This window comes from Cibotium barometz, chromosome 46, assembly GCF_041138505.1.
Source record: "Cibotium barometz isolate CiBa-2024 chromosome 46, ASM4113850v1, whole genome shotgun sequence".
Taxonomy (NCBI): Eukaryota; Viridiplantae; Streptophyta; class Polypodiopsida; order Cyatheales; family Cibotiaceae; genus Cibotium; species Cibotium barometz.
This window is the reverse complement of record NC_141091.1, coordinates 33,320,512-33,334,888: the sequence shown is the minus strand read 5'-3', so window position 1 is coordinate 33,334,888 and position 14,377 is coordinate 33,320,512. Positions and strand designations below refer to the sequence as shown.

The 14,377-nt window shown below is 40.8% G+C and overlaps 1 protein-coding gene across 1 annotated transcript; it reads left to right on the top strand.

The window, feature by feature from the left end:
• Window positions 1-13,515: 13,515 nt before the first annotated feature.
• On the top strand, window positions 13,516-14,096 carry LOC147612144 (uncharacterized). The gene is made up of 2 exons (XM_086784177.1): window positions 13,516-13,644; window positions 13,752-14,096. The coding sequence occupies exons 1-2, from the start codon at window positions 13,516-13,518 to the stop codon at window positions 14,094-14,096; spliced, it is 474 nt and encodes a 157-aa protein (XP_086640303.1).
• Window positions 14,097-14,377: the final 281 nt, after the last annotated feature.

The following is a 14,377-nucleotide window of genomic DNA, read 5'->3' as shown; positions in this document are numbered from 1 at the left end:
ATGAAGAACCTGGAATATCCATAAAGAATCTGCAAAAATAATCCTCATGTACATCATGGGCTGTCTCTTGACTCACACAAATATCATCATCCAAGTCACCTATCAGCCTGCAAACCATAGAAACAGGAAACACAGTCTCGTGTATACACCTGTCCAGAAACGCGTTGTCGTGCCATGGCACGTCTATGATGTGAAACCGTGCATGTGAGGCCATCAAATACACATCCAGATGCATGGGGTTAAGTGCCATGACGAGTCATTATATGATGCCATGTACATATGTTCATATTGTATATGAGGTTCAATAAGACAAGCTGAGGCTGAGTCAGATCTAGGAGTTTTTGTATATGAGTGTGGAGGGTGATGGTTCTGCTAAATGGTATCGATTGGGTCAAATCAGTGAATCTTATGGAATGCAAACATGAGGGTATGCCAATGCACAAAGGAATGTATTTATGAAGATATGGGAAAATACTTGAATGAACAATTGGGGAGTCTATAAATCACATGGCCAATATGATGATTTATACACTATGGAGGCATCAAAAGTAATGGAGACTCAATGGACATTGCAGTGTCGAGGAACTTATTGAATGCGGGGGAATAAAAAAATAGATGAACTACCTTGCATTGAGCACCTTACCTTAAGTGTGGGTGGCAGCATACGTGGAAATGTATTTCCTTTTATTAGAATTTACTAGATAATGGGCAAAGAAGATTCGAGCGCAGCTTTTAAATGGGAATTTTCCGCATGGATAGCTGCAAAAGGCGAGCATCGCCGCATCTCTTGCGGGAATCGGTGAGATATAACCAGTTTGTGGGCTGCAGAAATAAAAAACCAGGGAACAGAGGCGTTGACGACCAGGCGATTTCATTTGAAGGCCATATCTTCTGTGCATAGCTTTTAGGTGCTAGAAATGAAGGGAAAATTGAGTGCTACATGATGATATGCTTTTTGGAAAATCAAAGTTCACAGTCAGCGCAGAAGCGACTGTTGCATCACGCCTTTCTCCATCGCGTTATCAGCGCTGAAGCGACCTTTATGGATTAACAAAAATAAAAAATCGAAGTGTTAACTCGTGGCATCATTCAGATGAGCTTTTATTTTAAAACCACTTCGTTTACTTTAGAAGAAGGGCATGACATATAAGTCCTTAAAGGATTTGGAATATATGGAAAAGCTTGTGAACAAGATAAAATTTTGGGGAACTTGGAGTTTTGTAAAATCACGGGAAGATGGCCTTGTTTCTGCTTGATTGAGTTTTGGAAATTATGAACATGAAATAGCTATGCCGTATTCTATCTTTTGCTTGTGAAATGTTAGAATATTAAGATAGGTTTTCAGGTGATAAAGAGCATCTTGATATGATGGTTTTGATGGCACTGGATGGAAAGGATGAAACTGGTCACATGTATATTGGAAAAATTTGAAGGCTTTGTTATGCCTACATGTGAATGGTTCAAAGGATTTCGAGAAAGAAGTCAGTGAGTAAAGGAACAAACACTTGGTATGCAATTTTGTGCAATCATCAGGATGAATTCAAGGATGTATTGAGGCAAGTTGACACATGTAATTGTCATTGGAAATAGTGATGTTCAATACTCCTTGGAAAATTTTGTGCGTGAGTTTCCTTGTTGGATTTGACATTCACTCTCACAGCTAGAAGTCTCGTACTTTCCTGGCTGTACCGCACACTTCACGACATCTTTTGGTGAACCCGACGTGAAACTGCTGGGGTGAGAGTGTGGTGAAATATACAGGGAAGCTATGGCTGAGAATTCTGAGGGTCAGGGGGTTCATTTTGACCCCGGAGTTATGCAGATGTTTCAGATGTTTACCATGTACATGCAACAACAACAAGCTGCTGAAAGAGGACAAATTTCCACGACCAAAGCATTACAATCAATTGTGAAAAAGATGGATCAATTTGATGGGAAGGACATTACAAAGTACCTGCGCAATTATATAAAGGAGATGGAGCTAAACAGGGTAACTGAGGAGGACATGGTTCGAAGTTTCGAGCTAGTATGTGTTCCTGAAATAAGAGAGCGCATAAAAGGATTGCAGACAGCACAGGGTGGCAGAAATTGGGAAGAGTTCAAGCTTGCTTTAAAGGATGAATATTTTATGGAGGATTCTGAGCGAGTGACTAAACGAACTTTCTTGGAATGGGTCACAAAATCTAAGATGGGAATTTCTGCCCACAGAATTGCTAAGAGAGTTTGAGAAGCGTTATGCCCAGTTGTCAAGGATAGAGCGTGCAACTTTGGACAGAGAAAAAACAGAGCTCTTCTTACAAGCAGCTGGGAAAGATCTCCAGGAGAAATTGGAAATCCTCCTTGAGGATAAGGATACAGAGCAGGGATTAAAGAGTGATTGGAATGATGTTGAGGATGCAGTCACTATGTTAGCAAAGCGGCAGCGGAGGAGGGATAAAATGGTGATGGGCTCTGCACCCCCCATAGCTGCTGTTACCCCTGAGAATCTACCCAAACCAGCTGCTACAATTCCCAAGGTAGATGGGCCAATGGATGAGCTTATCAAGGGTATGCGTGACTTAAAATTGAAGATGACCAGGATTGAAGAAAAAGGTTTACCATTGGGGCAGGCTTCTATGCAAAGGCCTCAAAGCAAAGAAGGGTTTACATATAGATGCATATGGTGTGATGACCCAGAGCATGCAAAGAAAGATTGTGCTAGCTATAAAGAAGCTCTTAAAAATCAACTTGTGTTTTTCAAAGATGGGAAAATCCATCTTACAGAGACTGGTCTTCCATTGAGTACAAACTTTGGGAAAGGAGGGATGAAAAAGCTGGTAGAGGATATGGCTGCTAGTCATGCCATTTCTATGGTTGAGGCAGCAACCTATGGATTAAAGGTTGGTCAATTAAAGCAGGGATTTGAGAATGATGAGGATTATGAGAATGAGGATTTTTGGCCATCAACAATGGAATTAATTGCGTCAAAGAAAGTGTCAAAGCAAGCTTTGCATGAGGCAGGTGATTGTATACGTCTTGAGACTGGCTGGGAGGAGCCTGTGGATTCTTTATCCATTCATGCCTATATTGCCAAATGCCAAAATAATGAGGCACAGGTAGAGGAGAAGCGTAAAAGGGAAAATGAGGAAGGAGGGCCATCAAAAAGAGTTACACGTGGAAGTGAAAAGAAGGATCCTGGGTCATCACATATGCCTCCACAGCATAGCAGACCTCCACAGGATGTTTCAATGGAAGAAGTGCCAGCAAAAATGAAGGAGAAGGGTAAAGGGAAAAGTCCACTCTACAAGCTTCAATCTGATATTGAAGTTGCAACAGATCTCAAAAAGGTACTTGAAGAAAGGATTCTAAACAGCAGGGTGGAATTCACACTAGGGAAAGTCTTGGGGATTGCAAAGAAAGAATTTCATGATGAGATAATTGATATTATACGAAGAAAAAGGCAGTCCATAATTGAATCTATTCCATCACAAGGGGAGGCAAGCACTTCCAAGACTCATGGAGTACAGGTACAGAAGAAGGAAGAGAGAGAAAATGTGGTAGAATGTAATCACTCTGCTGATGGGGCACGACAAGTGCGCTTTGTGGAAGAGGATGATGAAAAAGAAGTTCTTACAAAGAGTCATTACTCCAGGAGCCATTGGGCAAGAGCAACCACTGAAACCCTTGTCAAGATAGGTGATTTGGAAGAGCCATATGTCGCTCTAATTGATCATGGGTCTGAAATAAATCTTATGGCTAAAAATCTCTACAACAAATGTAAGTGGCCAATGGATGTGGATCATGGGTGGATGATTAAAGCAGCTAATAACTCATCTGGAGAGCTTTATGCAGCATGTCCAAATGTAAGGGTAACTATAGGGGATGTGAAGGATGATCAGAATTTCTTTGTTCAAGAGATGTCATCGTATCCCCTTATCCTTGGGCAACCCTACATTACAGCTGTAAGGATGGAAACAAAGGTTTTGGATGATGGTTCAGCATATGCAAGAATAAGGAGTAAAGATGGCAAAAAAGCTGTTCAGTTTTTGACAGTTTGCATTAATCATGAAAGGAATCGTGAGTCTCTTCGGGCACAGTCACTCCCAAAGATAAACAGAGAGTTCATGAATTACAAGGAGATGAGGGATTTTGGCCAGGTGCCATTGTAAAGCGGGATTCCAATGGTACAAGGGGAAATGAGTTCTCGCAGGACTCAATCAATGTAAATAGCTTTTCAGCAAATGTTCAGGGACTCTCCAGCTATGGGTCACTGGTTTTTGTAAAAAGCAAGGATTTGAAGCGTGGCATGCAAAAACATATACAAAATGAACAAAAAAGTTTTGAGCAGTGTGGACTTTTGGAGAAAAATGAGTTTATTTCAGGGGTGCTTGATGAGGTGTCATTTGTAGATACTATGGATGTGCTTTTTGATATGGGAAGAGCATGTTTACAGGGTGGAAATGAAATGATAAAGGTGTCATCTGTGGAGATGTATGATATAATCCAGGAATTTGAGGGGGTGGAATGTAAAAACATGAATTGTGAGATGGATGCTCATGTTGATACAAAGTACAAAACGGTTGCAAAGAAGGTGAAACCAGTTGCCTTGCCCTTGCCACCAGGAAGCAAGGAGAAGATAGATGAAGCTTCTATGCAGCCAAATCTTAGAGATCCGAAGAAAATTGGGCATAAATTTACTCAAGAAACTCTAAAAGAGCTGAAGATTGGTGAGAAGGATTTTCTGTTGCCAGTTGAAAGGGAATGCTTTGAGGAGATGCTTGTAAAACATGGGAAAGCCTTTGCTTTTCAGCCGCATGAGATAGGCTGTGTTGATCCAAGTGTAACAGCACCAATGGTGATCTTTACTGTTCCACATGTACCCTGGAACCTGCGGCCAATTCCAGTACCAAAGGCTCTCTTGCCAAAGTTGATGGAATTACTAAAGGAAAAGATCAGGATGGGAATCTTGGAGCCTTCATGTGCCCCATATTCCAACAGATGGTTTACTGTACCAAAGAAAAATGGGACATTGCGCTTTATTCAAGACATGCAACCTGTAAACAAAGTCACAATCAGGAATGTGGGAGCAGGTCCAATTGTGGATGAGTTTGCAGAAGCATTTGCAGGGAAAGCTATATACTCTATGGGTGATCTGTATTCGGGATATGATCAGTTCGAGCTGGATATACAAAGCAGGGACTTGACCACAATGAGAACTCCTTTGGGATTAGTAAGGATGTGTACCTTACCACAGGGAGCCACTAACTCAGTGGCACATATGATGAATGGAATGAATAAAGTCTTACGAGACTTCATACCACAAAAAACTATGCCATTTTTGGATGATGTGCCAATAAAGGGCTGTGATGAGAAAGACAAAGATGGGGATTTGGATTCAAAAGGGTGCGCAAGTTTGTGGCAAATCATATAAAGGATTGTGACATGATTCTATCCAGGCTTGAAGAAGTGAATCTTACTTTATCTGGGCTGAAATCAGTGTTTGGAGTTGGTGAAGTGCTAATAGTGGGACATCTTTGTAGTACTAGTGGACGTCGACCTTGTCCAGCCAAAATAGATGCAATACAAAGAATGAAAGAGACATGCATTAATGTTACAGAGCTGAGGAGATTTCTTGGAGCATGTGTCTTTTATGTTATTTGGATCCCACATTATGCACATGTAGCAGATCCTCTTTATCAACTTTTGAGGAAAAATCAAAAATTTCTGTGGAGTGCAGTACATATTAAAGCTATGCGGAAGCTAAAATATTTACTCCAATCATCACCCACTTTGAGAAAGGCAGATTATGAGTGTGGCAGGCCTGTGATTGTTACAGTTGATACTAGTCCTACTGGGATAGGATGGGCAGTAGGGCAAGATGATGAGGATGATCATAGGTATGTAATTAGATTTGGAGCAAAGGTGTTAAGCTTTCGGCAACGAAAGTATCCACAGATCAAGAGAGAGTTATGGGGGATAGTCACTGCTCTAAAATGTGAAAAAGAATATCTTATTGGGGCATCTGTACTTGTGGAAACTGATTGCTTGCCACTTCTTGGGATGATAGCAAGTTGTACCACTCCAGATATTGCTATGCTTAGGTGGATTGCTTATATCAAGTCACTAAATCCTGAGTTTGAGCATATTGCGGGAAAAGATAATCCAGTTGCAGATATGCTATCAAGAGCCAGGTATGAAGATGAGAAAGAAATGATTAGTGACATTGATGATGTGGGTACAAAATTCTATACTACAGCATATGCAAAGAGGGATCATATTTGCCTATCAAATGCACTTGAGTCTTTTATTGAGGAAATATATGAAGGGGATTGGTTGCTTATTGGTCAATATTTGAGTACTCTGACAAGGCAAGAAAATTGGTCTGACTCAGAATTTAAGAGGATCCGCAGAAAAGCATATGGTTATTTCCTAAAGGATGGGTATCTCTGGAAGCATCCTAAGCAGAGGAATGCTATGCCACAGAGAGTCATATGTGATAAAGAGACTCAAGGAAAGCTTGTGAAAGAATTCCATGAGAGTCTCTGGGCTGGGCATAGAAGTGTGTGGGCCACCTTTACCAAAATAAAGGAAAAATATTGGTGGAGAGGAATGTACAAGGATATTTCCCAATATGTGGAAACATGCATAGTATGCCAAATGTACTCGAATGTGCGGCATCGTGATGGCTTGCAACCAACCTACCCACCTGCCATGCACTACAAATGGGTAGTGGATCTAGTTACAATGCCTTTGGGAATTTGGCAGATGCGGTATATAGCACTTGCAAGAGAAGATTTGACAAATCAGGTAGAAGGGCGTGCTCTTAGAACAAAGAGTACGGAAACAGTATGCAAATTTCTCTTGGAAGATGTGATCTGCCGATATGGTTGTGTTGGGAAAATAACAGCTGATAGGGGTGAGCTAGATGTTGAAGAAGCAAGGGAATTCTTCTCTAGAATTGGTATCAAACTGTCCCTGACATGTGCTTACAATCCTGAGGGCAATGGGAAAAGTGAGCGAGGACATCCTCCAATCATTAAAGCTTTGGCTAAGGCATGCAGAGAAAGGATGAGAGAGTGGCCAAAGCTGCTACCATATGCCTTGTGGGATGACCGTACAACTCATAGCTCAGTGACAGGATACATGCCTGCAGAATTAATGTATGGTCAGAAGCCAGTGATGCCAGTTGAAGAAGTAATTCTAACTTGGAATGTATTGCCCTGGGTGGAAGGATTGAGCAGAGATGACCTTCTTGCATTGCGAATAAGACAGTTGGAGAGGAGGCCTGAAGATGTAGAGCTTGCTAAAGCTCGCTTGAAAGATGCAAGGCTGAAAAATAAAGAAAGATTTGATAGTAGACACAGACTCCGGCCAAAACCTATTGAAGAAGGTGATTGGGTTCTAATGTATGATAGTAGCCTTGACAACCAATTCACTGTTCAAAGAAAATTTGCAAAAAGATGGTTTGGCCCTTACATTGTCAAGCATGTGCATGGAAATGCCACGTATACTCTGTGTGAGCTTGATGGAACAGAAGTAAAGAATCTTGTGGCTGGCAAAAGAATCAAGATATTTAAAAGAAGGCATGATAATGATCCTTTTGATTCACAAGAGATTCAGGATGAGAGGCTTGACAGTGGTAGTATGGATATGGTTGAAGAGGAAGAGGATGATCTTCCTGGAACTGCAGAAGATGAAGACGACATCCAGTTATATGTGGACCTTGATGATGATTTGGCACATACCAGAGGATGTGCAGGTTTAGAGGGGGTGGATGTCGTGCCATGGTACGTCTATGATGTGAAACCGTGCATGTGAGGCCATCAAATACACATCCAGATGCATGGGGTTAAGTGCCATGACGAGTCATTATATGATGCCATGTACATATGTTCATATTGTATATGAGGTTCAATAAGACAAGCTGAGGCTGAGTCAGATCTAGGAGTTTTTGTATATGAGTGTGGAGGGTGATGGTTCTGCTAAATGGTATCGATTGGGTCAAATCAGTGAATCTTATGGAATGCAAACATGAGGGTATGCCAATGCACAAAGGAATGTATTTATGAAGATATGGGAAAATACTTGAATGAACAATTGGGGAGTCTATAAATCACATGGCCAATATGATGATTTATACACTATGGAGACATCAAAAGTAATGGAGACTCAATGGACATTGCAGTGTCGAGGAACTTATTGAATGCGGGGGAATAAAAAAATAGATGAACTACCTTGCATTGAGCACCTTACCTTAATGCTAAGGTTAGGAGTATTACACTAAGGGGCACATTGTGTGGCATTAAAAAGGAAAACAATGGGAAGCATTGGAGTGTGGGTGGCAGCATACGTGGAAATGTATTTCCTTTTATTAGAATTTACTAGATAATGGGCAAAGAAGATTCGAGCGCAGCTTTTAAATGGGAATTTTCCGCATGGATAGCTGCAAAAGGCGAGCATCGCCGCATCTCTTGCGGGAATCGGTGAGATATAACCAGTTTGTGGGCTGCAGAAATAAAAAACCAGGGAACAGAGGCGTTGACGACCAGGCGATTTCATTTGAAGGCCATATCTTCTGTGCATAGCTTTTAGGTGCTAGAAATGAAGGGAAAATTGAGTGCTACATGATGATATGCTTTTTGGAAAATCAAAGTTCACAGTCAGCGCAGAAGCGACTGTTGCATCACGCCTTTCTCCATCGCGTTATCAGCGCTGAAGCGACCTTTATGGATTAACAAAAATAAAAAATCGAAGTGTTAACTCGTGGCATCATTCAGATAAGCTTTTATTTTAAAACCACTTCGTTTACTTTAGAAGAAGGGCATGACATATAAGTCCTTAAAGGATTTGGAATATATGGAAAAGCTTGTGAACAAGATAAAATTTTGGGGAACTTGGAGTTTTGTAAAATCACGGGAAGATGGCCTTGTTTCTGCTTGATTGAGTTTTGGAAATTATGAACATGAAATAGCTATGCCGTATTCTATCTTTTGCTTGTGAAATGTTAGAATATTAAGGCAGGTTTTCAGGTGATAAAGAGCATCTTGATATGATGGTTTTGATGGCACTGGATGGAAAGGATGAAACTGGTCACATGTATATTGGAAAAATTTGAAGGCTTTGTTATGCCTACATGTGAATGGTTCAAAGGATTTCGAGAAAGAAGTCAGTGAGTAAAGGAACAAACACTTGGTATGCAATTTTGTGCAATCATCAGGATGAATTCAAGGATGTATTGAGGCAAGTTGACACATGTAATTGTCATTGGAAATAGTGATGTTCAATACTCCTTGGAAAATTTTGTGCGTGAGTTTCCTTGTTGGATTTGACATTCACTCTCACAGCTAGAAGTCTCGTACTTTCCTGGCTGTACCGCACACTTCACGACAGCGTGTATACACCCGTCCAAAAACGCGTGTATATCCACGTGAACAATCTGTGCAGACAGGAGACACGCGTATATACACGCGTTTTTACACGCAACCTGCGCAAAAAAAAATTCGAAAGCGACCGACCTCCGACAATGTGTCCTTATAAAAGGCCCACTGTCGCCCCTTTCAGAATCGTTCACCCAAAATCGCAACCAGAGAAGCAAAAGGACGGAGACAAACCCAAAAAGCAAAGAGAAAATAGCATAAACAAATCTGAGGACAAATCTGAGGAAGGAGACAAGGCAAAGAACAAACTGACTCACCTCTGAAAAAGTGAGTCTTCTTTCTTGGTCGGTTTCCTTCACCCGTGTGTGCTCCTTCTCTGCTTTAAGAGAGCAGATATGTTAGTTCAAAATGTTTATTTGGGGAAGGCGGGTTATTTTTAGTTTAAACATGTCGTCGCGTGTAGAAACGCGTGTATTTTTGCGTGTATAATAAATTAGCCGCATTTATACACACGATTTTAAGGATCTAGCCGCGTTTATACACGCGATTTTCAAGAAGTACCCGCATTAATACATGTGATTTTTAGGAAATAGCCGCGTTAATACACGCAATTTTTAAGAAATAGCCGCGTTAATACACGTGATTTTTATACTTTCATTAAAAACATATTATGATTTTGTGTTTTCTGGTTTGTACATAGGATGTCATCAACCTCCTCAAGCAGTTCTAGGGAAGATGAGACAATGCGTCATCGTAATCGCGATGTGTGGTTGGGACAACGGATCAAATGTATGTGTAATCGATGTCAAGGATGCATTGTACGAGCACGTCGAATTACCTTGAATCACATCTCCATGTATGGAGAATGGAATCAAACAGGTTTAGAGGTGAGTAGATGTAAATTGATGGTATTCAAATGCCTCATGGTATCCAAATTAAATTAATGGAGTTGTAATATATAAACTCTAATTGAAGCAGGATGCAGTACCACACCCTAACATGGTGCCCTACGCGCGGCGAGAGCACGTAAAGCATCGACGAGATGATGCTGGAGCTTCGGAATCTATTGTTAGAGATGAGTGGGAAAGGGATGACAATAGCCCTGCACCCCACAAAGTTGTGGAAGAGGAAGTGTTTGATGATATGGTGCGGAATCTTTTTAAGGATGATCCCAAAGGTATGGACGACGATGATATGGAACAAGAGCATCTTTACAAGGCTTCATCGACACCGGTTTTTGAAGGGTGCACATTCTCTATTTTACATGCTTCACTTGAACTACTCAATATACAAACAGTTTATGGATGGAGCAATGCAAGTCGACACATTATTGAAGTAAGCATTCTAACTTGCAAATTTGAATTAGTGGTTTAAGGTTTAGGATTTAGGACTAATTGATGATATTGGATGCAGGCTATTATCAAACATGCTTCCAAAGGGAAATAGACTACCCATCTCAAGAGACATAGCGAGGCGCTATGTGACATCTCTTGGAGGATTGGATTATGATCGTATACATGCATGCGTCAATGATTGCATTCTCTTTTGTGGGACGTATAAGGAGGCTCGACATTGTCCCACTTGTGGTGAAGCAAGGTACAGAACAGATCTGAAGAGTTTTGATGTACCTCGTAAAGTTTTACGACACTTTCCTATAATTCCTCGCATCAAACACATGTTCAAGTGTAAATCCATAGCAGAGCTCATGTCATGGCATTCCTCACATCGATCGGATGATGGCATGTGGAGAATTTCCGCAGACACTCCTGCTTGGAAGCATATTGAAGATGAGTGGCCCAGCTTTAAAACAGAGCCCAAGAACTTGAGACTTGGCCTAGGTATGGATGGAGTGAATCCATTTGGTTTCAAAAGCACCGCATACAACGTGTGGCCAGTTGTGTTGGTGAATTACAACCTTCCACCATCAATGGCGATCAAGAAGGGACATCTTATGTTATCCCTTCTAATTCCAGGGAAACATAAAGTCAAGCATATGGACGTTTATCTCGAACCGTTGATTGATGAGTTGGAGGAACTATGGAGAGGTGTTGCGGTGGTGGACATTAGTAGGCCTCCCTCCTCTCGACACTTCGACTTAAAAGCAGTGTTGATGTGGACAATGCATGACTTTCCAGGATACAGCGATTGTTCTGGTAATAATTCTAATTACCTCCCTACTCTAATACTATTGGCTATATTAATTATAAATATTGACTTTATTATTCTAACTTTTATTTATATTTTAACAGGTTTGAAAACATCGGGTAAACATGCATGTCCTGTTTGTGGCCCTTCGTTAGTACATGAGTATGCTGACGGTTTGTGTAAGACCATATTCGATAATCATCATCGATTTCTCCCCTCAGATCATCCTAAATATGTTGCTAGTAAGAGTAACATTCCTCCACAAACACTTCGTGCAAAAGATTGGAAGCGTATTTGGGAGTCCACAAATATTCTTCCTCCAGATGGCATGAACAGGTATAGTAATGTTTTTCAATCTTGTTTTGTGTAGTCTCTAATTGGATTAAAGGTCACATAGAATAATCCCTTGTGTAGGTACTCCATTTTTTTCGGCTACCATATTGGACCCATCTTAAGATCAACCATCTTCTTGATCCCATGCACATCTTCAAGAATGTGGGATCTGGTATTTGGGAACATGTTATTGGTAAACGAGACAATGTTAGCGTACGTGAGGACTTACGGGTCGCAGGACGTATGCGTCAAGCTTGGCCACGAGAGGAGGGTGGGCACATTCGTCTTCTGCCTGCACCATGGATTATATCAAAGAAAGAGGAGAAGCAGGTAAAGCAGGCCTCACCACTTTGCGTACTCCCACTGGATGCATGAGATCATTGAAGGGAGCCTTTACAACCACTAAGAAAAGAGGCGTTGAGCAACTATATGGGTTGAAGTCGCACAAGATGCTCCAAGTAAGTGTTTTCCAAGTCTTGTACGTTGAAATTAAATTTTGTAATGCCATAAACCATACATACATGTGCTCTTATGTGCGCAGTTCATACTACCTACTAGCATCGACCATTGTGCAAATAAGAGTTTGAAAAAATGTATTTATAAGATGGGCGAGCTTGTGAGGTATGTAAAACCCATGTCAGATCACTTCATTATACCTTGCAAAATGAACGTGCATGAGGTATAACGTACTATTTATTTATTTTTCAAATATGTTAGTTCCAAAGCAATTGATCCAGCCACGTTGGATGATGCGCGTGTTATGGCAGTGGAGGTGGTTTGTTTGGTAGAGGAGACTTTTCCGTGAACCATTCTCACAAGTCAACTACATCTCATTGTGCATTTAGTGGACGAAATCGCTTTATGTGGCACTGTGCATACACGTTGGATGTTCTTCCTATAGCGCTTCATGAAGACCTTAAAAGACTTTGTGAGGCAAAGTGCAAGGCCTGAAGGAAGCATGGCCGAGGGTTGGTTGATACAAGAGTCTCTTGTATATATTTCAGAATTTATTGGTCAAGTGGACAGCTCTTTGCCACGACTATGGAGCAATGAAGAGGACTTGAGGATGACCTCTATTGTGCCTCAAGGAAAAGGATAGAGTAAAGTAATTGATAGAACATTAATTGATGATCTCAATTTCACTTGCATCCTTAATAGTGATGTGATGAGCAGATGGGTTACAAGATATGAGGATGCAAAGACAAAAAGGCAAGCAGAAAGAGCTCTCTTTCGGAGGCAACATGGCTCTCGTAAGGCGTACCCTAAGCATCTAGCAACACTTCCGAATGATATCCATGTTGATTGGTTGCATGAGGAAATGGAGAGAGCAGAGAGCGACGAGGGACTGCATATCATGGCGGAAGAATGGGAGTATGCACGAGGATGCATGTTAAAGGTACATAGAACTAATGTTTTGCATTAGTTGTAAGTGATTTGCTTTTAATATTTATTCACATTGCTTACACAAATATTGCTTCTATTTTGGTCCAGTGCACTATGTTCAATGCTATATGGTGTGAAGGCAAGCATTTTCGAACACAAAGAATTGATGAAAAGAGGAATACACAAGATTGCGGTGTCATTAGTAGCTTTGAGGGATGATTATTGTGGCACAATCCAAGACATATTTAGGCTTGACTTTCGTCGCTTCTTTGTGTATGTTTTGGATGTCAAATGGCAAATGAACGTGGTGGAAAAAGGGCCTAATGCAACGATAAAACGCCATGCAAGTGGCTATGTAACTATTGACTCTACAAAGTTTTGGCAAACAAAGAAAGATAGGCTCGTATTGCCACAACAATGTGAGCAGGTATGCATTTTTTTACTAATGTGTTTCATGTACATATATATCTAAGCTCGCATACCCCTTGACTTTTGATATGCTAATTAATTACTGTAGTATGTGTATTTGAGTAGGTTATCTATCTACCAATGGTGCATGACATTAAATGGTGGTACGTCATCCCTATTGCACCACGTTCCAAAGTGATGTATAATACATTCACTGATATGGAGCATATGGAGGATGTAACAAGCCGCAATGAAGATGATGTCGAAGATGCCAATGAAGATGTTGTGATCGATGATCAAGAAATAAGAGATAATCATGATAATGAGGATGAGCGTGCCATTTCTCATGATCATGAGAATGACCCTACCATTGAGGATGATGGTGATGTTGATGAGGATGATCAGGACATCGATACCATTATCAATGGACAGAATATCGATAGTGGAATAAATTTAATCGTAGCCTTATAAATTGATCAAATGGATATTGATGTTGATCGTTTGGCAAGGATGGATCTTATTGAAGATGAGATGATCGAACCCTAGTAGAAAGCTTGATCTACATGATGATCACCAGGCCAGATTTGAGCTATGTTGTTGGGTTGGTGAGTTAGTTTATGCAGGTTCCTCGGAAGCTGCATTTGGATGCATTGAGACGCATACTGAGGTATGTGAGGTCTACTTTGCATTGTGGACTATTTTATGAAACTGGGACAGAGATATGTGTACATGGGTACACATATGCTGATTGC

Excerpts from the sequence above, each read along its gene's own strand:
- LOC147612144 (XM_086784177.1), top strand. The coding sequence starts at position 13,516 with ATGAACGTGGTGGAAAAAGGGCCTAATGCAACGATAAAACGCCATGCA. Across the intron at positions 13,645-13,751 it reads TGCCACAACAATGTGAGCAG|GTTATCTATCTACCAATGGT; the intron begins GTATGCATTTTT and ends GTATTTGAGTAG.